Source organism: Manis javanica, chromosome 15, assembly GCF_040802235.1.
Source record: "Manis javanica isolate MJ-LG chromosome 15, MJ_LKY, whole genome shotgun sequence".
Taxonomy (NCBI): Eukaryota; Metazoa; Chordata; class Mammalia; order Pholidota; family Manidae; genus Manis; species Manis javanica.
The window spans coordinates 81,170,564-81,194,774 of record NC_133170.1 but is presented as its reverse complement, the minus strand read 5'-3'; the positions used below and the strand labels follow the sequence as shown (position 1 = coordinate 81,194,774).

Here is a 24,211-nt window from a genome sequence, read left to right as displayed (position 1 = left end):
CTAAGATACTAGAAAAAGTAGGAGTTCGATAAAATAAATAGCATTCCACCGAGGTTAGGAAATAAGGTGGGAAAAAAGAAGCACATTTATCACAGCAAAAATTACTCAAGAATAATGTGAATAGGAACTATGTATGATTTTATATAATGAAAACAGGAAAAATATCAACTGATTTTTCTTGAAATTTGACATGATCAATATGAAATTTATGTGGAAGAAAATAGGTTAGAATATCAAAATTTATTTTGGTTATTTTGAATAAAGCTACAGAAAGTTGATTAATCCTGACATAATAAACCATACTTTTAAAAAAAGCAATAATTAAAACAGTATACTATATACTATTTGATTTGATTATTATAACAATGTAAAAGTCATATATATATAAGAATAACTATGATAAGCTAGAAATGTCTATGGATAACATGAGTTTTGGATCTTCAGATAAGAAAATTGTGACTGTTGTCATTAAGATGTGACTGCTTTAGGAAGGAGAGGTTTTTAAAAAATATATGTTTTTAAGGTAGAACTGGTTTATACACATGGAATAGTCACTGTGTTTTAGGATTAGAATTTAAAAATTTTATCTTTGAAGTGATAGTGCTAAAATTGGTGAGGATTTTAAGAAATAACCTTTCCACCTACTTTTTTTGTGGATGGGGGGCTTGAGAAAAGGTTTGTGCACAGGTTGTTAGTTTTTTTGAGTTGTCATAGATCAGATATGTTAGGCTAGCATATGTTGTTATAAAGATTAGATTCATCTTTATTTGGCCTTATTACCTTTGTTCTGCTTTATTGGCTCTAATATGTCTAAACCATATAGAGCCATGGTGTTCTTAGTAAAATGCTATGAAATATTGGCATATTTTATTATGTCTTTTAAATGTGCTATAGTAATGATAATTATAGAAAATGATTCTGTGCTATATATACTTGCAATAAATTTATATCCATTCAGGAATAAAATAATCCATTCAACTAAGAATATTGATAAAATGTTTTTCTCAACTTTTCATGCTGATAATAGTTTGATAATTATTTATTTTTGTTGTCTGGTGCTAGAAGATGAATGATACAGCGCATGTCAAAGTTTTAAAAAATTTGTGAGAGAAAAAATTTAATGAGAATTATATATTAACTTAATTTTTTGGTATTGGGGCAAGCTGACCACATTTTTTTAATAACAACTTTATTGTGATATAATTCACATACCATAAAATTCACCCCCTTAAAGTGTACAATTCATTGGTTTTCTTATATTCACAACGTTGTGCAGCCACTGTCCGATCCCAGAATATTGTCGTCTCCCCAGGAGAAACCGTGCGCCCATTGGCAGCCCCTCTTCATTTCTCCCACCCCCCAGTCCCTGGCCACTACCAATCTACTTCATCCCTATGGATTTGCCCATTCTGGGCATTTCACATAAATGGATCATACAATATGTGGCCACTTTATTTTTTAGCTGCATATCAGAATCCAAGTCTGGAAACACCAGCCTCCTTATCAAAGCAAATTTGAGCAAAACTTCAGTTTTATTGCTAGACTGGATTCCACATCCCAGGAAGCAGGATGATATATGAGAGTGTAAATTTAATGGCTAATTTATCAACCAAATGAAAGCAACACTTTAAGGAGATGCTCTTTTGTTTAGAATTATTAGTGTTGCAAGAGGGAGGAATGCTCAGGAGAAACGTGAACTAGAAAACCCTTTAAGATACTAAATTAAAAGGAAAATAATTTAAAAATAATATTTGTACTTTTTGGTTAAACCTTTAACCCTATTTTGGTAGTTTTTTGCTCTTCGATTTTTGCCATTTTCAATATATAGCTAACCCCAGCTACTAACTTGGAAAGTCATTTTTTGCTCTGTGTTCTATATGCAAAAGGCTGCCAACAACTATATTAGAGGATATAACTGATGAGATTATTTTTGTGGGGGTTGGATTTTCTTAATTACCTCCCATGCAGGTCAGTTTAGTAATTGTCTTATTTGTGCATTCAGAACTTAAATGGAAAAATTTTCATGGTCTTAATTGCTGTTGTTAATTTGGTAATCAGAGCGTCCACTGTCTGATCCACTCATATACTTTTGAAATAGAAAGAAAACCCTCTCATGTTTTTGTATGGATGGCCAGATAGACAGCGCTTTTAAAAATTAGCATATGAATGTTTTGACTATCTCACTTAAGACAGCCTGTCAGTTTGGCAGCTCTGAGTCTGTTATTTCTGTGTCTTCTCTTTTTTCATTTTCATGTTTTGACAAATGAGATTGTACTTTTGACAAGTGATTTGTACTTCATCTAAGGATTTCAAAGTGTTTTTAATTTATTTATTAAACTATCTAAAGATCATTTTATCTACCCATTTTAGGGTAATGTGTGATTCTCCCTAATACAAATGAAAATAGAAAGTGATAGTATTGGAATTATTGCAGTAAAAAACATGATTGAACAATAATTATGTTTTAGAGTAATTACTGCTTATTCTTCATAGGCTTCTATTTCTTTCAATTGAACATCTTCAGACTTAGGCATGGGTGTAATACTGATTTAAGGGGAATGGTCCTTTTTTGTCACTTGGGAGAATATAACTGAAGGTATTTTATTACAAAAGGAAATTCTAATGCAGTATCATTACCGACATTAAATTCACTCATTCATTCAACAAATATTTAATGAGTACCCAGTATGTGCTGGGAACTGTTTTAAGTGTTGGACTTACAGTGGTATAAAATACAGGTATCTCTCCATAGTATGTTGGGTGACATAGAGATCAAATGAGTAAGTAAAGCAATTTTAAATGGTAATAACACGGTCTGAAGAAAGGAAAGCAGAATAGTAGAATATATATAGCAAATGTGGGGAGGGGAGTTAATTTCGATCAGAATGCCTTCCTGAGGATTTGCTATTTGAATACTGAGAAGGAAATACTTATTCTGGAGAAAGAGAATTCCAGGTAGACATAACTACGGCCACTAAGGTCATGAAGTATAGAAGGCAGTTCTGGCTGCCACACAGTTGGGGGAAAGTGTGGTAAGAGATGGGGGTGAAAGGTAGAAGCTAGATTATGTAGGGCCTTGTAGGCCAGGGTAAAGGCTTTGTATTTTATTCTTTGTGCAAGGAGAGCCTTAAGTGAGTTTTAAATAGGAGAAATGCATGATCTGATTTACATTATAAAAAGATCTTTCTGGCCACATGGAGAGAGTGAATTACAGAAAGCAAAGTGGAAGCTATTGTAGTAGTCCAGTTGATATTTATGACATCTGTGGCTAAAGAAGAAGGGGGAGAGGTGATGGGAAGTGGCAGGATTGAGATTAGAATTTGCGGTAGAGAGTTGAGGACTTGCCAATGTATAGATGTTGAGGCTGAGGACAGGAGAGGAATCAAAGGTAACTGAAGGTTTTGTTCTGAGCTGCTGGATGAATAGAGATGCCATTAATTGACATAAGACTGAAGAAGGATCAGATTTTGGGGGGAAAAATCAGTTTTGTTTTGGCTATCTAAGGCAGATGTCTTTTGGACATCTTAGTGAAGTTGTTGAGTAAGCACTTATTTATACAAGTCTGGACCTCAGTAGAGGTGTAGGTATTTGAGGCATAATATGGGAGTCATCAATTAAGAGATGATAGAGGCTTGGGACTGGCTGAGACCTCTGAAGGAGTAATTTTCGGCAGAAAAAGAGAGTAGAAGACTGTGCCTTAGTGTTCTCCAGCATACATACGTATCTGTTCATGCAAGAAAAATTTGTGCCCCAATATAAGCCAAATCAAATGTCTCTGCATGAGTCAGCCAGGGTTCTTAGCTGCAAGTAATGGAAAACAACTGTATTTTAATCAAAAGGTACTTAGATCTCAGCCATAATGGTGCCATAGCAACTGCTATATCCTGGATGCCAGAGCTGGAAAGCAACTGCTGGAACTGGATGTTGGCACCATGACAAGCTCCACTGGCCCTGCTGACCGTAGTAACTGGGTGTTGTGGCTACTGCCAGAGTAAATTCTGTCACTTTTCTTTGTGTCACTTGCTTCACATTTAAGCTTTTGACAAGTAACTGAGGCTAGGTGTATTCATCCTAGCTATTGGTGGGGGTGGGGGGATAATGACCCGAACTTTCTGGTTTCTGTCATGAGAGATACTCTACATTCCAATAAGACTCAGATTACAGGGAATTCCCCCAAAAGAGAGAGGATGAGAGTTCAGATACCAGACAGTTCAAAAACCACCGTAAAAAATAATCAGTTTTGTGATTGTAATCTGTTTGGTTGCTTATAAATTCATACTTACAGAATTAAGGAAGAAGTCATTAGAGGACCTCCAAACAGACCTCAAGAATATTATTTAATCACTACTGACTCTTTTCTCACAGTCCATTTCCTGAGAAAAGATCCATTTTCCCTATGTTTATTTTAACCCTAGCCAGAGAAATACGACCTCTTTTGATTAGAAACACACAAGTAAATAAGCTCCCAGTTCAAGCATCTTTCTTAAGTAAAAGTTACATATTGAAACACACACACACATACAGTTACAACCCTGCACAGTCAGGATTTCCTTAGGAAGGTTAATGAATCCAAAGCTTCATATTCTGGCCCAAATATCTGACCATTGAATCGACTCTAGATAAATTCTATAAATTTTAACTGAAGATAAGATGCTGAAGTTTATCCCAGATTGATAATTATATAACAGCAAAATTACACATGCCTTATGGCTATGGCTACCTGGGAGAAAGAAGTAATAAGATTGTAGGCCAAAATACTATAGTCAATTGACCTGATATATTTATATGAGAAATTTTGTAACATAGAGCATTCCTATGATTGAAGATTAATTAATTGCTTGCCAAAGAGATGAAAAAGTATTTCCAGGTTAGCATCCCTGTCCTTTAATAAGAATGACTGGGAAATGATTGAGTGCCAGACTTTTTCACTGAGTGCTCGATTATGTTGTCTTCTTTCAAAGAGTGTTAAACTTTGTCCTGGGAGGTAGTTATTCGCAGATTGTCTGGTCCTTTCAAGGTTTGTTTTTAAATTTCATTAGGGTAAAGTTAAAGTGTATCTTAGGGCTAGTTCACCCCTTCTTACAGACATGACTTTGCTGGGGTCTCTTCCTCTACTCCCACCAGTTGGAACGCCAACTCCGGCAGTCCTGGTGAGCTCCTGCCTTGCTCAGCCTACAACTTCCTCTGGCCTCGCCTCGTGGACTTCCACCCTTTGTACAGTGCACAGCTTTGCATTCAGCCAAAACTCAGGGAGACCCCTGTGTTGATTTCTGGAGCACTTTGTCTGCATGTCCCCCTTAGAGCTCGTCTTTTCCATTTCTCCACCATGAACATTCTGGCTACTTCATCCCCCTCGAATTCTGGTCTTGGTCTCCTCAATTCAGCCAGATTGTCGCGCTCAGCTGGGAACCCCCTTTCTGCTCTGCCGCCTGCACAGTGCCGCCGGCGGAAGGCCAGGGGGACCGCGGGGCTCACGGCATTCGTTTTGCTTCTGTCAAGGTTCTCAGTACTGCGCTGCCCGCGTCCTGTGTTTTAACCGGTTTTCTCATTCTGTCAGTAGAGTAAGCGGGTGCCAGCTGCTCTGTCCTGAACAGAAGCAGGAGTCCCATTAGAAAAATGATTATATCACTGAAACACACGAACATCAGTCTTGGCAGTTTGTGGCCCTTCAAATAGAATCAACACAAAATCTAATGGTCTAAAGAAGAAAACAAAATCAGGATCAGCACAGAAAAACAACTATCAAAACTATACTAAACATACAGCATTATGTGTGTGTGTAATTACATATAGTGTAATCCTTCCAGCCACCATTTATGTAGGTGCTCTTATCTCCATTTTATGGAGTTGCAAATTGAGGGGCAGCAAAAATGAAGAAAGGCCACCCAGCAAGTATACGGTGGACCTGAGGTTTCAGCCAGGCAGTACGGCCGAATAAAAACTGCCGCCTCCGGAAACTGGGCAGGTGTGTCACCCAGCCCGACCTGGCAGCAAATTATGTTGTGTTTACAACCATAGCATCGCTCAAGATTCAGTCCTGTTCTTCTGTTCATTCTCTCTCTCCCTCTGTCCCTCTCTCTCTCCTTTTTTACCTTCCTGCTCCAAACTCCATCCCTTGGGAAATCTTTTTTTTTTTAACTGAAAGCTTTATGTATATTATCATTGTGTAATTGACTCCTAAGTCTCTTTATAGCTGTACCTACAGGTACATACCTTAACTCCAGACCGTACCTCCAACCCACCAGCTCCACATCCCTCTTACCCTGGGTCACTACCTCACACCCTGTAAGTAAGTATCAAACTGAAATCCGTGTCCACCTGTTCTTTCAGTGATCCGTGTCTCAGTTAGTAGGGAGTCTCTTTTTTTAAAAAGATGATGAAATATTTGGGGTCATCTTTAAATCCTTCCCTCACATGTAAACAGGTTCTTAGGACCTGTTTTACTTGTGAAATGCCTCTCCAGGAGGTGCCTTTTCTGTTTCTGCTGATCTAATTCAGGGCCTCTTCGTCCCTCATCGATCTGCTGTAACAGAGACTATTTGGCCTTCCTGTCTTTGTTATTTTCCTCCTGTTCTTCCTGCCCTTCACAGTACTTCAGAGTTAGCATAAAACTCAAGCAGACTGCCAATACCTTGATTAAAATCCTGTACCACTCAGCAGTGCCAGTCAGGAGTCAAGAACAAAGCCTTAGAGTCTGACTTGAACTTTTTTCAATAACTTCCAACCATGATACTTTAGGAATTTACTTAATGCTTTAGCCTTAATTTCCTCTTCTGTAAAATGGGCATAATCATAGTTCCTCTTCATAAAGGTGTAGGAAGAATGAATCAAGGAAATAAAAAAGTACATAAAATACTTCGATGATTGGCATATTCTCAATAAATGATAGTCATTAGTATGGCATTGCCAGCCCTCTAATCCTCACTCCTCGCCTTGCATTACAGCCTCAGATCTATTAGATGACCTGCTCTGTGGCCCCCGTTTTCATACCTCCATGTTTTGTCTGATCCAATGTGGAATAATTCTTTCCAGACCCTTGCTCTGCTTGTTGAAAGGATTCTGTGCCATCTTTCCTATAAAATCTTTCTCAGTTACCACAGTAAGAATTAATTGCTCTTTAGGGCTTCCATAGTTTTAATAAGAGAATATGAATTAGTTATTCCATTCTTTCAGCGCTGAGATTGTGCTAAGAGCTTGAACTCTTAAGAGTCATTCAAATAGCAAGATCGGTAAGTGTTAGCTGCTATTGTTTTGCTACTTTTATTAGTTGTGCACCTGTCTTTTCCTTCAGTGTCCACCAGACTGCTCGCTATCTCCTCAAGGGCAAAAACATGTGTGATTTCTGTTTGTCCTCTCTCAGTGCCTAGGACAGTCCCTTGTACATAATGAGTACAGTCGATGTGTGTTGAATTTAAAGGATTGGGCTTTGGCCTCTCTGACTGTGCCTGACAGTGGAAGGAGGTGAGGTGGGTATGGTCAGAAGTGATCCTCTCTGGTTGCTGTGGAGCAGTTTCCTTCCTGAGAAATGGGAGCCTGGTCCTGCATCAACTTGGCTGTGTGGCAGAATTTTTACTGTAGCACGTTAATTTAGGTTTCTTTCTTTTTTTTTTTTTTTTTAGCAAAGCAAGGCCTTTATATTCTGAAAGCAACCAATTGTATGAAGTGTCACTAATGAGGCAAAATTTTTTGGTTTCAAATATACTTCCACCTTTGTCCTTTTACTTTCCTATTCTTTTCTTTAGCTACTTGAAAATCATTTAGAGGCCTTTAGGAAAATTAATATATCTTCCAAATACTGTTTCACATTGAGTTTAATATTCCATTTCTAAAACACAATAAATATAAGTGAGTATGAGGCTAGCATTTTTAGGCACCTACCCTGTGATCAATGTCAGACATGTTACTCCTTAGGAAATCTTGAAGAAATTCACAACAATGGAAAAAGGTGTGTTTTTTCCCATTCATTTCTTCTTTCTTGCTTTTGTTCAGATTTAAGTAGACAAGTAGTTATTGAGGAAAATACCATTTTCATAGACTGTTTTACAGTATCAGCTTTTAGGAAAGTGATTTGCAAAGTGCTCTGTTAAAAAATAAAGGCATTATAAAAATGCCTTTCAGTAGCCTGGGGTCTGAGAAATTGTGTTCGTATTGTTTGATATTGGATCTTTGAAACAGTAAGATAAATTATAATATTTTGAACTGTGTTAGCTTGGTTGCTCTATATAAATAATTCCTAATGGAGAAAGTATATTGGTATAACAGTAATTCTATAAATATTTCAGATATAATTACTGATTCAATTTGGGTTAAGCAAAATAAATAAGTAAAGACAGAAGAAAAAAAATAAGGTAATTTAAAGTAATATTGGTATTTAAAAGCTTCTAGGTAATCACCCTCTTTCGAGTGGTACCTATTCAATGAAAGCTAAAACACTTACCAGACAGCAAGGAAAGAAATGCCATACAAATAAGTAACACAAATACCTAAAAAATTGAAAACCACTTTAAATTCTGTATCACTTAAAATTTTTAGATTGATTTGATTCTGTCTTTCTATGGAAACATATTTATTCTATCTCCTTTCCTAATATAACCCACTGTTTTCAGATCCCAATTCCCCAATTTAAATAAATTTGTCTTTTATTAAGTCCTACAGCATCTGAGCATGGGAAATTGCTCTTCAGTCCACAGACCATGCATGGTATGCATATGGATTCACAGATGCCTTTGGAAAACCACCCCACAGATTAGGAACCACGTAGGTCCCTTAATTTACATATGGGAAAGTGCAGCCTTGAGTGGGTTAAGTCAGCAGTCACAAATTATGACTTACAGATGGAATTTAGACCTACCAGCATGTTTTGTTTGGCCTGCAAAGATGCTTTAAAGTAAATAAATTTTTTGAGCGAACAGTTAAAAATCAGGACATTTTTAGCTTCTCATGAAAATTTAGAGGATCTGAACCGTTGGACTGATATTATTGCATGACGTCAATCGACAAGTTACACAACAGTTACCTCTTTTCAGTGATTCATAATCTCCAGGTTTATAGTCCTCATAATTCCCTTTTGTCTTATACCTGACTCTGTTTCACTTATTCATGTCACCTGCTTTGCCTTAAAACTTGAAAGTTTTGTTATAAAGCAAGTTAGAGGGAGCATAGAAAGTGCAGACTTTTCTCTTGACCCCTAGGCAGTTGTAGTTTCCTGCCCCTGTCAGTCAGGCATCGGTTTATAAACCCTGGGTTTTAGCTCTTCCATCGCCCTTGACTTGTATGGCATTTAGCAGGTCACATATGCTCTGTGCATTTCAGTTTTAAAATCTGTCAAATGGTCATAATAAGCATTTTAATCATGCACATAGTTAAAAAAATCTAAATGCTTTTATGAAAAACAGCCTCATAAAGTCATAGTTAATATTTTGCTTTATCTTAGCTTGCTTAAAAATGCCCTTTGCCTCCTATTAGTACCTTCAATACCTTGTATTCTACAGGTTGAAGTCCAAATTTCTTTGCCTTAAATGTTCCCTACCATTTGGTTCCAAGATACCTTGACAAAGTATCTTTTACTTTGTATAGAATAGAATGGAATTTCACTCATTTGCCATTCATCCTCTGCTCCGACCGTTCATTCTTTTATCCCCTAAATATTGAGCACCTCTGCTGTGCCAGGCACTCTTCTGGGCACTGGGTATCACAAGACTGAACAAGACAAAGGCTCGGCCTCTGACATTTTCACACTTAAGCCTTATAGTTCAGGCAGGTCAGTATTCTGCATCTTGAATACACCTTACATATGCTTGCCTCTTTCGCTCATACTATTCGCCTTATTTTCTCTCTTTTATTGTTTCATTCAACAAATATTTGTTGATTGCTTGTTGTGTCAGGCACTGTTCATGGGATGTTAGTGATACAACAAAGTCCTTGCTCCATTTGGATTTATGTTTTTTTGGGATGAATAAGACATTAAATAAATAAAATATGTATCATAAGGGCTATGAAGTAAAATGTAGCGGGTAAGGAAGATGGAAACTAACATCATGTGGGTCGTGGTGCTATTATCTTAGAAGGGGTGGTGCCCGACAGCCTGTCTAATATGGCATTTGGACAGAGGGGGAGCTGAGGGGGTGCGCCACGGGGCTCCCTGGAGGAGGAGCAATGCAGGCGGAGGGTGCAGGAAGCATGTGCTTGACATGTTTAAGGAACAGTGTGCTGGCCAGGATGGCAGGGGCTGAGAAGGGGAGTGGGAGAAGGGTGAGAGATGAGCTGCGGAAGGTAGAGGTGTCCGGACGCTGAGGGTGTTACTGGCCTTGGTAAGCACCTTGGCCTTGGCTGCAGAATGAGGTGTAATCTCCTCTGAAGTTTTACTTCACATTCCTTTATGAAACCTTCCTTGACCATCTCTGTTTACAGTGATTTCTCCTTCTAACTCCTGGAACACTTACCGATCACGTAACTCATTTGTCGCCTAACCAACTAAGGCAATGCCTGGTTGTCTTCTTGTAGGTCTTCTCTTCTGTCCTAATTTCTTTGTAACTTCCTCTAGCATGGGGACTGAGTTATACCTTTCTGTCCTACATGGTGCTTGCACCTAGTTGGTACTCAATATATGTTTATTTTGTGAGGCTCTGGCCTCAGAAGTCAGCAGTAGGAATTTGGAAGTGATGTCTAAGAAAGAAGTGAAACAACTTGGTGACAGATGTAAGGAATGATGTTAAATTTTAGGTTTGTGATCATGGAAGAATAACAGTGCTAAGGACAGATAAAGGAAAGCTGGGAAGAGAAACTGATTTTGGGGTGGATGAATTTGGTTTCACTTTACTGACCTTTCCATGCTATAGGAAATATAAGTCAAGCTGGGCAGAATGATGTGGATATGTTAGAACATACAGAGTATTGGCATTGTTTGTGATGCTGCTGCTGTATGTAATTTCAAGAGCAGAGACAGTTTCTTAATATTTCTAGTGCCTGGAACAGGGACTGGCAAATAATAGGTACTTAATTCATAGGCTCTTAATAGTTTTATCAAGATCAGAGGTAAGACTGATGCACATCATGGAAAGGGTATAGGCTCTGGAGGCAGGGCATCATGGGTCTGAATTCCAGGCCCACCACCTGCTGTCCGTTGCGGTCTTGGTTGAGCAAGGGACCTCCCTGAATCTCGGTGTCCACTTCTGGAAAACGGAACAATAAGACCTTCGTTGAAGAGCTGTGAGATAATGATGTAAGCATAGGTGCTGGAATAGAGCAGTAGCTTCAGAAATAGTACCTATTCACTCAGCTACAATTATTAAATTATTATTATTAAAAGCATAATGCCTTCATCATTGAATTTCAGACTCTTAGGCTTAGAAAAGATCTCAAAAGTAGCCTGTTTCAGTGAACTGTTTTGGGTATTGTATGACATTTACAATCTGGTACAGTTACTGTCCTATCTACATATAATCACCCACATCAGCCCATCCTCCAAAACATATAAAACTCTGGGAGTAATTAGTTAAACATTGTTGGAACATTGCACTCATAGTGCATCACTTACCATTCTAGTAGCTCATGCTACCCTTTATATGTCCATCTATCAAAATAGACTCATGGTGGGATAGGAATCCATAGACATGTTGGATGAAACATAGTAGAATTACATAGAATTTTGTGTTTGGAGATACAACTCCTTCAATAGGATGAAGTCATTTACAGAAGATGAATGAAATATCCATAGCAATATTTTTTATAGTAAAAAAATTAGTGCTGAATTTAGAGAAGCAGCGTCTATTCTGGATTAATTTTTTTTTCTTGTCAGATACCTACCTCAAACTTTTTTCTTCAAATCACACATTACGATCGTGTAGTCTTTTTGTCTAGAGCCCTTTTTAATTCTTTTTTTTTCCTCTTGATGTAACTCACAAACCTAAGGAGTCCTTTGAAAGGGTTTCCTGATTTTATTGGTCCCTCTGGCCCCGATTCTTCAGGAGCTGTTGGGTGCCTCTGAAACCGAGCTTTACTTTTTGCTTCGGAGCAGATGTCGTGGCACTAAGACCCAGAAACTGTTCTGTGTGGCTGGAGCCGGGCAGGCTGCGCTCGCGCTGAAGGGAAGGAAGTCATTAGTGCAGACTGAGCTGCGGAGTTGGGTTCTTGCAGGATTTCCTTCCAGCCTTTCCCCACGAAGGTTCTTGGGAATTAAAAAAAAAAAAAAATCTAAACACACAAACCAAGTTTTCCTATTTACAGTGTTCAGGGAAGGTAGGCATTTGGGGAAGAGCAGCTCCTCTCCCCAAGTTATCCAAGAAGGAAGAGAAAACAGCGTAAAGAAGCTCTGATTACAGATCTTTGGAATTTTCTTTGCTAAATTTTACAAACGAGAAATACACCCAGAATTTTGGCAATTGCTCCAGGCTGCGCGTGAGGGTTTGATTGCTTGTCTGATCTTTTTTTTTTTTGAGAAGAGGAGAATTCACCCAAGGGGTTTGGATGGCAGGAACCCGGCTGGGCTTCTGCAGCAGCCTGCGTTCTCAGCCTCTGCCGTGAGGGAGGGTCCCCGCCGCGGGCTGAGACCCCCTGCCGCAGGCTCCTTTTGCGGGCGCTGGCCTGGGGGGAAAATGCCCCGCTCTGGCCGGAGCTCGCCGCTGGATGCTCGGACTTCCTAGCCCGGCGGGAAGTGTGTTCGTGGTTTGGGGATACTTTTCATTGAACTGAAGGCGAAAAGACTGGCCTCTCCTGGGCTTTTTCCCTTCGCGGTGCATATGGGAACGAATTAGCGGGCGGGAGGGAGGCAGCATGACTTGCGGTCGCCGCTGCCCTGCGTCCGCCCCGAGCCCCCGGCCAGCATCTTGATGTTCCACCTACCGGCTGTACAAATATGATGAAATGGCAGCCCCGGAAGAAGGTAAGTGTCCCGGAGCGGGGACGGGGCCCCGACGCGCTCCCCGGGGAAGGGTGACAGGGGGCGGCTGCGCTCGTGTCCCTCCGTCGTTTGCGGGGCCGTCCAGTCCAAGCGGCTGCGTCCCCTTGGGGACTTGCGCCAGCCCCCGAGGGCTGAGTTACCAAGCCTGGTCTGCGCCCGCTGCCCTCGGAAGTTCTTCCCTCTTGGTATGCCTGGACTCGCAGGGGTGACAGCCCAGAAACACCCCGTTTGCTTTAGGAGCCCTGTGGAGCCGGCGACAGGATGAGCTCTGCAGGACCTAGCCAAGAGCTGCCGGTGTCCAAGGACTCGGTGGCGCCCCGTCTCTGGGGGGGCCATTTGGGGTCGCATCCCTCACCCATCCGGTGGCCCCGCAGCAAGCACCTCCTTCCCTAAGGGGTTAATCAGGCTCCCGGACGCTGGCAGCCGCTTCCCCGGGGCCCCGCTGGGGGGCGAGCCTCCCCAGCACAACCGCCCAGCAGCTGGTTCCCGGGCGGCCGGCCTCGGGGCCTCCTGCCCCGGCGCTTGGGGCCGGGCTGGAGCCGGGCCTTCCGCCCGCAGGGCTCCCGGGCGGCCGCGCGGACCCGCGCGAGGGCGCGCGCCAGCCATTGTGCACGGCTGTGTCTCTGCGTGTCAGCGTGCACGGGTGTGTGTGCATCAGTCGTGGGGAAGGGGGGAGGGGGCACTTTGCTTTTTGCGAGATTATTTCCTAATATGGCTCCTTTGTTGAGAACTCAAGAAAAAAAAAATCCAGTGGTTCTATCAAAATAAATTGCTATTGGCCCCAGAAACAGCGTTTGTAAACGCGGGACTGGTTCCTACCCCAGGACGTTGAGGAAGATACATTTCTTCAAGTTGTTGGCTGTAGGTTTGGCTGGGGCTCCCTTTTGCCAACTTGTCTGACTGGCGCTGTTGGGTGAAGCCAGTGGTTCACTGCATAGCAGGACTTGTTCTTTTCTTTCCCTTCAAATACCTCATTTGGCCGTGGTTTTTATTGACATTCTTCTGGAGGGAAGCATAGCGAACTGAATGTGCTGTGCCCCTCCCCAGCCGTGACCTGTTTCTGTTAGCAGCTGCCCGGTGTTTTACTTGAACTAGCTAAACTGACTCTTTCTTTGTGGCATGATGTGGGGTACCGGGTTTTACATCAGAGATGAAATAGAAATCATGTGTGAGGAGCATAGAAGAAGACAGTACATTTGGTTTGTAGCTAGAGGATCTAACAAACCTTGCTTTCGTGTAGCCTGGTGAATTGAAAGGTTTTCTTTGATATCTAATTGATACAGTTTTGATCTCTGACACTAAGTAATTTAATTTCTACCTTATCCTGAAATCAGAATCTCATATATATTAGTTCCCACCATAGAGCTTCTTTCAGTGAGACTGGTTTCGTGTTAGAGAGCCATGTATCTCCCCCATCTATCCCCAATAAAAATCAGTTAGGATGAGGAAAACCTGTAGAAGAAAATATAATTAAGCACTTTAAACATAGATGCTGTGTATTCCTAAAGCCTCCCGTATTCTGTCTGTATTTGTAAATTGCATATTTATGAGTACTTTTAAGATGTCTGCAAACTATATACTCATAAATGTCTGTTTTTTCTATTTTACCCAATATGCAGTAATTCATGTGGTTTGTGTCTCTGGAAGCCCCTCTGGGTACTGGTATTGCTTGAACCACGCAAGTATTATTCTTGGCAGTCAGGTGGATTTCTGGACTCTGGAAGATTCTGTTTCAAGTGTTAGGATTCACTCTGCAGTGTTTACTCACTCCATGATGCTTAAATTGCTATACCAGAAGGTTGTATTTATTCACTGTATTCATAATCCCAAATCTTCATGTTATAAGGACCAGGTATAATTCTGCAGAGTTCATAGAAGATTAAAAAATAAGATGAGCTGTCAAATGCTGCGTGATTATTTGGTGGTGGTTTGAGAACAATTCTTGCTTCTTCTGCATTGGAAATGGAAGTGTCTTTGGAAAAGACTCAATATTCAACTCCAGCAGGGCACCAGTAAGTCTTTACAAATATTAGGTTTATTTTCTTACTCTTGCAGGACTACTCACATGATCAGATCATTGCCATGTTTCTGGATGGGTCTGCTAACACATTTGTAGTGGTACAGTCACATGCCATGTGTTTTGCCAAACTGTTTCATAAAAACCATTTACACTACAGATGAAAAGTGATACTGCATTGATGTGATTTTAATAAAGCTAGGAAATCACCCATGGAATGATGCCCCGGTCAGCATTTGTCTTGTAGATGGGCTTCATGACTACGACTGATCGGTAACTTGCTGTCGTGGTATCCTATCAGCCACTGCTATCGCTGGCTTCAGTAAATTCTGGGCTCACTGTGAGAGAATGACTGTAGGTTCTAGGTTTCTTTGTTTATAACTGAGCATGCAGCTGGTGTACATGACTGAAGGGGGGCTCTTCACTCTTCTGTTCTCTGCTTACTTGCTGGGTAAAACTAAATACTAAAATTCAAGATGTGGGCTCTGGAGTATTCAATTAGGCTCTGCTACCCTGCCACAAAGAAACCACCAGAGAACATGGTTAATCATGCTCCACCCCCAAGACCAGTGAGGAGCTTAGGACCCAGTCTTCCAGAGCACAGTGGGCCTCTAAGCAAGAGCCTTGTATTTCCCCTAGAAGGTGAGATTTTGTGCAGTTTTGATCTCATCATGGTAAGAATGGTATTTAATATGCAAATAGCAGCTACCATTTTTAAATCACCTGCTCTCTTTTAGGCATCTCTACTTGCTCTATATGCATTCGTTTAATTCTTGTCCAGTTGTACTTTGCATTTTACAGATAAGAAAACAGGTTTAGAGAGGTGAAATGAGAGGTGAAATTCTAAGGGAACAGGTTTAGAGAGGTGAAATGACTTATCCAGAGTTTCACAGCATGACAGCTGTGGCAGTCAGGTGGATTTCTGGACTCTGGAAGATTCTGTTTCAAGTGTTAGGATTCACTCTGCAGTGTTTAAGGTGTCTGTAGGTTTGGCTGGGGCTCCCTTTTGCCAACTTGTCTGACTGGCGCTGTTGGGTGAACCCAGTGGTTCACTGCATAGCAGGACTTGTTCTTTTCTTTCCCTTCAAATACCTCATTTGGCCGTGGTTTTTATTGACATTCTTCTGGAGGTGGATTGAGAGGTGAAATTCTAAGGGAACAGGTTTAGAGAGGTGAAATGACTTATCCAGAGTTTCACAGCATGACAGCGTCAAAGCTAGGATTGGACCAAGACTGACTGACTTCAAGACATGTTTTCTTCACCATGATACTTTGGAATTTTGATGACCAGTGTTCTTTATCCAAGAAAGATGAAGCCTCAAGGCTGGGATGATCCCCATACATGAAGGTCAGCCATAGCTTTGCTCCCTCACTTCTGGATTTCAGCACCAACGTGTTCTTCTTCCCTTCTCTTCTTGAAGAAACAGTGATTTTATCTGCTTCTGAGTTCTCAGAGACTTTAGAATCTGTGCTCCTTTAGGCTGATTGTCTTTTATTGATGGTAAATTTAAAAAAATCTCTTTATGCATGTATCTGACCTCTCAATTACACTTGAAGCTTCTTGAGTTCAGGAACCATATCCCATACTTCTTTTCTGGTGCCAAGGATAATATAGTTGCTCAATAAATGTTAATTTGATGTAAAAAGTAACTAAGAGCTATTACTTTGTAAAACTTGTACTTTATTATTCTAAGAGGTGGTATGAACTTTAAATGTAAAAAGGTTCAAAACATTTCAGTTGATTCATAGATATTCGACTGTAGTGGGTTATTAAAGAAAACCAGAATATTTTGGCACTCACTTCTAATCTTTTGTAGACAACATCAGTGAAGAGACAGTCACTCTTTCTACAAAGTCTCCATGGCAGTCATTGCTAAGACATACTGCTAGGCTCTCTGGACCAAGCTCCTGATCCAGTGTCATGGACGTTTATTAATGTAACTTTATTGGCCTGGCAAAATATACTTGCCTCTGTTTTTGCATTAAGAGGCTATCATGCAGCACATTATTTTTATCTTGTATTTGCAGAAATGATAGTAATTAAAGTGTTCATCTCATAGGAACATGTTTGTTTACAATTCTGAAGTGATTTCTGTTCTTTAAAATCCAAGGATTAGTATCAGATAACACTGTGTACATAAAGCTGGAGCCAAAACCCTCAGGAAAGCTGCTGCCGATTGGATTTTTTCATTGCTTATCTAACATTATTTTGCTGTTCACACATAATAAAAGATCATTAATAGGAATATGTCACATAAGCTACATTAATTATGTCATTTGAGAATCATCTGATGTATTTAACTTGTTACACTTGTCACGTTAATATAATGTGAATTTGGCCTCTTTAAATGACTTCTGATAGAGCTTCACGTAGAGAGCTTCTTTGGAGGCTCACTCCTAAGGATTCTGTCCACTGGATTTGTGTCTTGGAATGGCTTATTACTTTTACAAGAGTATGTTTCAAATACCTGAACTTTCTCTATGATAAAGTATTTTTTTCTGGATTAGAAAGCTAAGTCTCAAATCTTAATACAGCTATACTAAATTGCTTAGTTACTTGCCTGAGTGATGTTAGTTGATATTATGTTTTTCATTTTGGGCCACAGTTCATTTAATAGTTTAAAATTTGCCTTAAAAATAAGGTTTTTAAAAAGTACTTTTTAATGGATATTTTTAAAAGTTTTTAAAATAACTACTTTTGCATTGTGTCCGAAAGTATTTCACGGAGGTCTTTCTGCGAATTCCTTCTATTACGCCATCCCCAGATTGGGTGGAACCTAGAAACCCAGCTTTTGGTTCTGGCAGTTCTGGTGACTTGTGTCCTTGGGCACGTCACTTGATCTTTCGCGTCTGACTCCCTGCTGTTACAGTGTAACGCCTCATTATCACTTGCTGGATCTACTGCAAATGGCATTCTGATGATTTTTCTTTTTCTGCTGGATTTTCCTCCTTTTTCCTTGTAGAGCAACTGTTCCGCACACACACATCTGCTCACATCACTCACCTTCTTAAAGCCCTGCTGTGTCTCTCTGTTGTCTCGTAAAGATCTCCAAAGTGGGGTAGGCACACCTTGGGCTAGGGGTGTGCAAAAAAAATGACTGGGTTATGGGGAAAATATGATAACTTATGTCTTAATGTATTTTTTAATCTAAAAGGATAAGAAATAAATTAAGTTTCACTCATCTTTCAATATGTCTTGCCACTTGCAGCCTCATTTGTTCAGAGGCCACTGGGGGTTCTCAGTGGTGACCACTCATTCGTGTCAGTCATGTGTTCACTTTTGGTGCACTGTTACCATCGTGAAAGATCCTGCCTTCAGTGATTATTTTCATTAAAGAGAAGCAGAAGAGAAAATAAAAATATAGTGTAGATTGTCTAGTGATGACAAGTATTGGCTCTACAGTTAGACTCCTGGGTTTGAATTCCGGGTCAGCTTCTTGGTAGCTATGTAGCTGGTCACTTAACCTGCCTGCGCTTCAGATGCCTTATCTCCTTCATGTGGATGCACCTAGTGCCTAGTGGGACTTTGAGGATTTAATATGAAATGCATACAAGGAGCATCTGACACATAAACTGTGTTTACTACATTTTTCCTGCTAGTATGGTTGTCCCTGCAGTCTGGCTGGACATGGCACCAGGCTTCTGTGCGTTGGCTCCTTCACCTAGTCTGCCTTCTCCTATAACCCTTCTTAACTCACCTTCTTTTTAACCCTAGAAAGGAACTCAACCTTCTCCTCCTTAGTGAATCTGTCTATATTGCTGGGCCCAGTTGGCCACATCTTCCTTTGACTATAACCGTCAGTATGTCTGTCTCTACCAATGCCATGTTTTGAGGGCATAGGCACAGAGTAGGAACTGAGTGAATGTTTGAAAAAATGTAATGCATTTATAGATCGAGATGGTCAGTGATCTTCAACCACTTGGCAAGATTCTCTGACTTGCCAGTTCTTGGAATTGCCTAACTTGCATGTTTATCTCTACCCATTTCTCACCCTCTTAGAACACCACATTGGCATAAGTGTGGGTGATTAATTAAAGGGGTAATCTTAAGTATGCACCTCTTAAAAATAAGGTCACAGTTATGAGGTGGTAGCTGTATAGCATTGTACATATACTAAATGCAGCTGGATTGTACACTTTAAAAATGGTTAATTTTATGTCATATGAACTTCACTGTAATTAAAAAAGGGGGAAAAAGTTACAGTTGTTTGTGACACATGTCACACCTAGGTGCCATTCACATCTCACTGATCACAAGACATCAGCGCACCAGCACCAGGGTGGCAAATCACGCAAGCAGATCTTTATTCCCTTCAGCCCTAAATATTTTTGATTCTGTAAAATTGGTAGGAAATGGCCATCTATAGAAAACTACTTCCAGGAACATTTGAGAAGCTGGGAGTGGCTGATAGACTGGATGAGAAGTGAAGGAAGTCAGTGGTGAGGAAATCTGCGCTGGCACCTTCCCTGTTCAGGAGCCGGTAAACATTGCCCGCGTGAGAGGCTACAGCGTTTAATTGGCCCAACTTCCAGAAAGGGCACCAGCAGCCACCTTCATTTTGCTAGTCAGTCACAGTGATGACATTCTGTGGAAAACGCAGTGGAAGCAAGAGAAAACCTGAAATCTTGGCTGCCCTGTCAGCTTTAGCTTCCACAGTGAATTCATTATATCATTAATAACAATGTGTGTCTCAGCTTTAAGACTTTGCTTTTATTGATGCGCTAAAACCATGTAGTTTTATTGATAGCTGTAAAAATTGTATCATTTAACTGACATTTTCAGGATTTATATGAAGCTTTTGGACTGAATTTTCTTGTTAGTCCCCCCTTTTAGGTTTTTGTAGCTACGAGTATTCCTCTATGATTAAGCCCTTTAGCCATATTCCTTTTTAAGCTCACTTTGTTATTTATTCTGTTAGGGTGTTCTGTCTTTGTTATTTTGAGTATTCTATCCTTTTAGCATATATTTTAAGGAAAAACATAATATTGTATCCTCTGGCTTCCACCTTCTTTGTAATAAATAGTATTTCTAGAAAATGTACATGAAATAAACTTGATGGCAGTTGTAAAAGCTTCACATAAGTTTTTTGCTGGTACATTTCTTTTGGTTTGGGAGATTACACGACTTGAAATCTAGCTTATATCTGGTTTTGTAAGCAAATGTGAATTCACAAATGTACCTGTATTTCCAGCATTATTTAATTTATGGGAGGGAATAGAGGCAATATGTTGGATTTATGTCATGTTGGGGTACTGAGACTTGTGGAAGGGTAGATATCGAGGCAGTCTGAGTTAGAGGGCAATTAACATTTGGAATAGGGTCAAAGTGGAGCTGGGAGCCAGCAGCCAGGAGCCAGTTGTAGGAGCACATTCTGTTTGGCTACATAATCTCCCAAATCTTCATTCGTAGATCTGAACCTTTGTTCCACTTCCTGGGATAACACTGTTATGTCCTATATTAGCATATCCTTTTTCAAATTGATGAATGGGTCCTTATTTTGACTTGCCCAGTGTAGGTGTTCCTTGTTTTAAGGAAAATCAAAATGCGTATTTTGAATCTGAAGACAAACTGAATGCTGGCTTGTTTTATGTAACTAAAAATCTTGGATGTCCATTATGTATCTGGATCATTACTTCACTGACATTGTTAAATATATTTTATGTTTTTAATGTTTGTAAATGAACATAGCAGGGATGCATATACACTTTGCAAGGTTATGCAAATTGTGGTCTCTGAGAAGCTATAATGCTTAAGCCCAGATCTGTCAGATATTTTTGGAGCCATGTTTGTCATGTTGAGATTCTCAGGCATAAATATGATTGTTAATGTTTTTGAGAGGTAGGAAAAAATTGTTACAGTGAGTGATGGTCGACCCATGATCATTTTGGTGGACTTTGGGTCTTTATTGCTTAATTAGTTTTTTTTCAGTAGAGAATGGGCTGGAGAAAGGAAAGATGAAGGGCAAACTTTATTTTATTGTTAAAAATTTTGGCACAGATGTTAGGTTGAACTGTGTGAAATTGCTGCTGTTGACCATCTTTTACGTACCAAAACAGAAATTTACTATGGTTCGGTTAATGTTTGGGGGGTTAGGAATGGTGGTGATGAAAACTGAAGTCAAGACTAAGATGTGTTTGGAGGTTTAATCATGAATTTAATATTCCATAATCACTATGGTTTCCATGGAAAATCGCTTCACTAATATTTAATTTATCTGTGATGTTCTTACGAATTTCCTTTTAACTCAAACTTAATTCATCAATTGCCAGCCCTTGTTAAATTTCAACCATTTTTTTAGATGTGAACTTTTCCAAAATACGTTATACATTTTCTGCCTTCTTAGGCAGAGGGTGGTATTAAACACGATTTAAACTTGTCCTAATTTCTTAGGATTAGTATCAGAAACATGAGTTATTCTACTTTGCTGTAATACAGCAATACTAGAGGAGCTTTTAAGGAATGTAGGGTTATTTGTTCCTATACTGAATTACCCCCGATTGCTCTTTCTTTTCTTGTATGCCTTCTTTGTGCAGTTTTTATATTTCTGTCCATATTGTGCAAAATTATGCTGCTGTCATGTGCCTACCTCTTGCAGTGCTGTATTATGTGTTTGTTTCCTATCTGTGGTGGGTAAGAAACTCAGCTAACTGAGCCTTAGCTTGTGACTGAGATGAAAGTAAGTAGCCTCTGAATGAGGGCTTCTCTTATAAGCACATGAATTTTAGAGTGTGGACTGTGGCTTTGTTTGACTAGAGTTTTGTTTTGTTTTTGAAATACTTTCTGGTTTTAAATAGTTGAGGTGGTTAAATAAGTGGCCTTTTGGTGAGTGATATATATATATAGTATGGTACTGATTACTGAGAATTAGATATATTTGAGGATGCATGGTCACAGGGACTGAAAACATTTTGAATAGTTTGATCAATACTACTGTAGTTTTCTCTGACGTTTTGGTATATCTGGCTTTGCATTTTTTTTTCCCGATAACTTGTTTATTAAATTTATTCACAAACTAAAAGACTAGGAAGGAACTAGTATTAGTAGTTTCTGTGAAGGGTAGAATTGCCCATCCTAGGGAATGTATCTGATTGCCTTTGAGAAGAAACAACCAAGGAATATGGGAATTACTTAAATATCAATTAACTAAAACGTCATTTTTTTAGTGACACAAATATTTTAAACAATCTTTTTGTTTTAGCCTAGGATCTTGTTGGGCAGTATTTATGATATGGAGACTAAAACATTTTCAGAAATGAAAAGAACTTTAAGGAGCATTTAATTTTATAGTAGGGATCAGAGCACCAGTAGGGTAAACTGGCTCGCTTAGAGTCATGTGGCTTTTCAGAGGCTAAGGAAAGGGCCGGATCCGCTGGGCTGTACCGCTTCTGCTTCAGGACCTAATGGACTTTTTTGTAAATAAGACAATGATGTAGAAGGCTTGTTCTGAAGACACAAGAAATCTGTTTACTTTCAGACACTTCTTCTGTGACTGATTTTCCTAAAATTCTTTTGCACCAATGCATTAAAAAGCATTGTAAAATGCCCATATGATTGTAGCATTTGTTTGCTTATTTGTTAGCATTGCTTGTCTGTCACCTAGGAAAGACATTCACAAGTGGGATTCTTATAACCTCTTATAGCTGGTAGGGAGGGATTCATGAAACATCCAGACCACAGTCTCTTAGAGGCCTGGTTTGAGTTGGAGGATAGGGTCACTTGACTTTGACGGGGACCATGAGTAGCCAAGAAGCAGCATTAAGGGACCTGTGCTTTGGGGAGGACAGGAGAACAAGATAGTTGAGAGTGGAAATAGAGGATGTTGATCACAAACTTCACATACTTCATAATTTCAAGGGAGGGCCAGCTGTAGGTCAGAGTAGGTGGTGCAAAAGGGCAAGCGTCAGGTAAGAAAAATTAATGACTACTATTAATAAAGAGAGAATTCTAATTTATCAGAAAAGTAAACAGTTTCTATAAGTTTATGCAAAATGAAATAGACCTCATTGATAAGTAAATCATATCAGAATGTACTTGTCCCTGTGCTGTTTATTTCTGATGATAGCAATGGTTCCAAGAAATTTTAATGAGCCATATAAATGCGATCTAATTTATAGTGGTCATGAAACAATTTAGAAGAATGGGGCTATTATGGAACCTGTTTCCAGTACGTAACTGTAACTGTAGGTAAATTAACTAGGTTAACTTGAAAAGAACTCTGGCTTTATTTCTTAAAGTGGATCTATATTTATCTTTGCATTGCATCGTACTGAATCAGGAATGAATGAGAATGCAAAATTCCTAAAGCTAATTTTTAAGTTATTGTAACATAGAATATACTGCTGACATTTAGAAGTTGATTAAAATGGCATAAAAATGTGGAGAAAGTAAGCAGATTTCTTTTTGTTTGAAATTTAAACGTAAAAATTCTAACTTCAAGAGAAATCAGTTAACGAAGGATCTTAAATGATAGCTGTTGACCAAGTATAATTACATATGAAAATATAATTAACATTTATACTGACCAAATAAACTAGGGAAGATTAATAGGCACGGAAGTTAAAATCTCACCATGGATGAGTTTTAAACACTAGTATAACAATGTACAATTTTTTGGTTAAATGGAAACAGATATTCAGAGTTTAAAATATATATAATTTCTTAATGGACTCTGTAGCCATTTTAGAGGCTGTGTCAATGATATGCTACCAAATGGGAATACTTTTAAAAATCAAATTTCTTTTAAATGATCAAATTATTAAACATTTAGTAAAGCTGTTGGAGATGCCAGTATGAATAAAATACATTTCCTCTAGAAAGGAGGATAAGACTGGTGCACAAATACCTGGAATGTAAAGTGGCATATGTTTTAAATCTCACTAGAGAAAGGGAATAAAAGGAGAGGTTACAGCTGAGTGGGTGGAGGAAGGGGAAGGATTTGGAGTTCAGAGCAGGAATTAGTAGAAAGGGAGTCTGCATGGTGGAGTGGATCCCAACTAGACTTAGGTGGGTTGATTTCTACCAGACAGAGATAAGGTCACCCCAGGCACTGAGATTTATGCAGGGAAAGGCAAGCTTTAAGCATGTTTTTATAACACGGTAAGGAATCCCAGTTTGGCTGGAGAATAGACTTCAAATGCCAGCTGAAATCCAGATGGTAATTGGCCCCAAAGATGGTAAAATTAGGTTTTCACATGCTTACACTCCTCCTACTGCTTGGTGAATAACTGGTTTTTCTCTTATTAAAGGAAAATAAAAAACTGAGTAGATTGCAAATGATGGGATTTTATTTGGCTCT

General features: G+C 39.4%; 1 protein-coding gene and 1 long non-coding RNA gene across 6 annotated transcripts in view; one reads left to right on the top strand and one right to left on the bottom strand.

Annotated features, from left to right (window-relative positions):
• Positions 1–24,211, top strand: part of TTC28 (tetratricopeptide repeat domain 28) — a 577,193-nt gene that overhangs the window by 181,810 nt on the left and 371,172 nt on the right. For 2 of the 4 annotated variants that reach the window (XM_073223237.1, XM_036993108.2), the window contains exon 1: positions 5,723–12,880. The exons of the other annotated variants lie outside the window; for them this stretch is intronic. In XM_073223237.1, the coding sequence (XP_073079338.1) occupies positions 12,862–12,880 (19 nt within the window). In that variant the 5' untranslated portion in view covers positions 5,723–12,861. Of the gene's footprint in view, positions 1–5,722; positions 12,881–24,211 lie in introns of those variants that run through there. 4 annotated transcript variants of the gene reach the window in all.
• LOC118967437 (uncharacterized) lies at positions 2,656–11,942 on the bottom strand. 2 transcript variants are annotated; one of them, XR_012125712.1, is made up of 2 exons: positions 11,806–11,942; positions 2,656–5,698 (listed from the first exon to the last, which is right to left on the bottom strand). It is a non-coding gene; the product is annotated as an uncharacterized lncRNA (long non-coding RNA). The 2 variants fall into 2 exon arrangements; XR_005054460.2 differs by having other exon boundaries at positions 2,656–5,586; positions 11,806–11,930.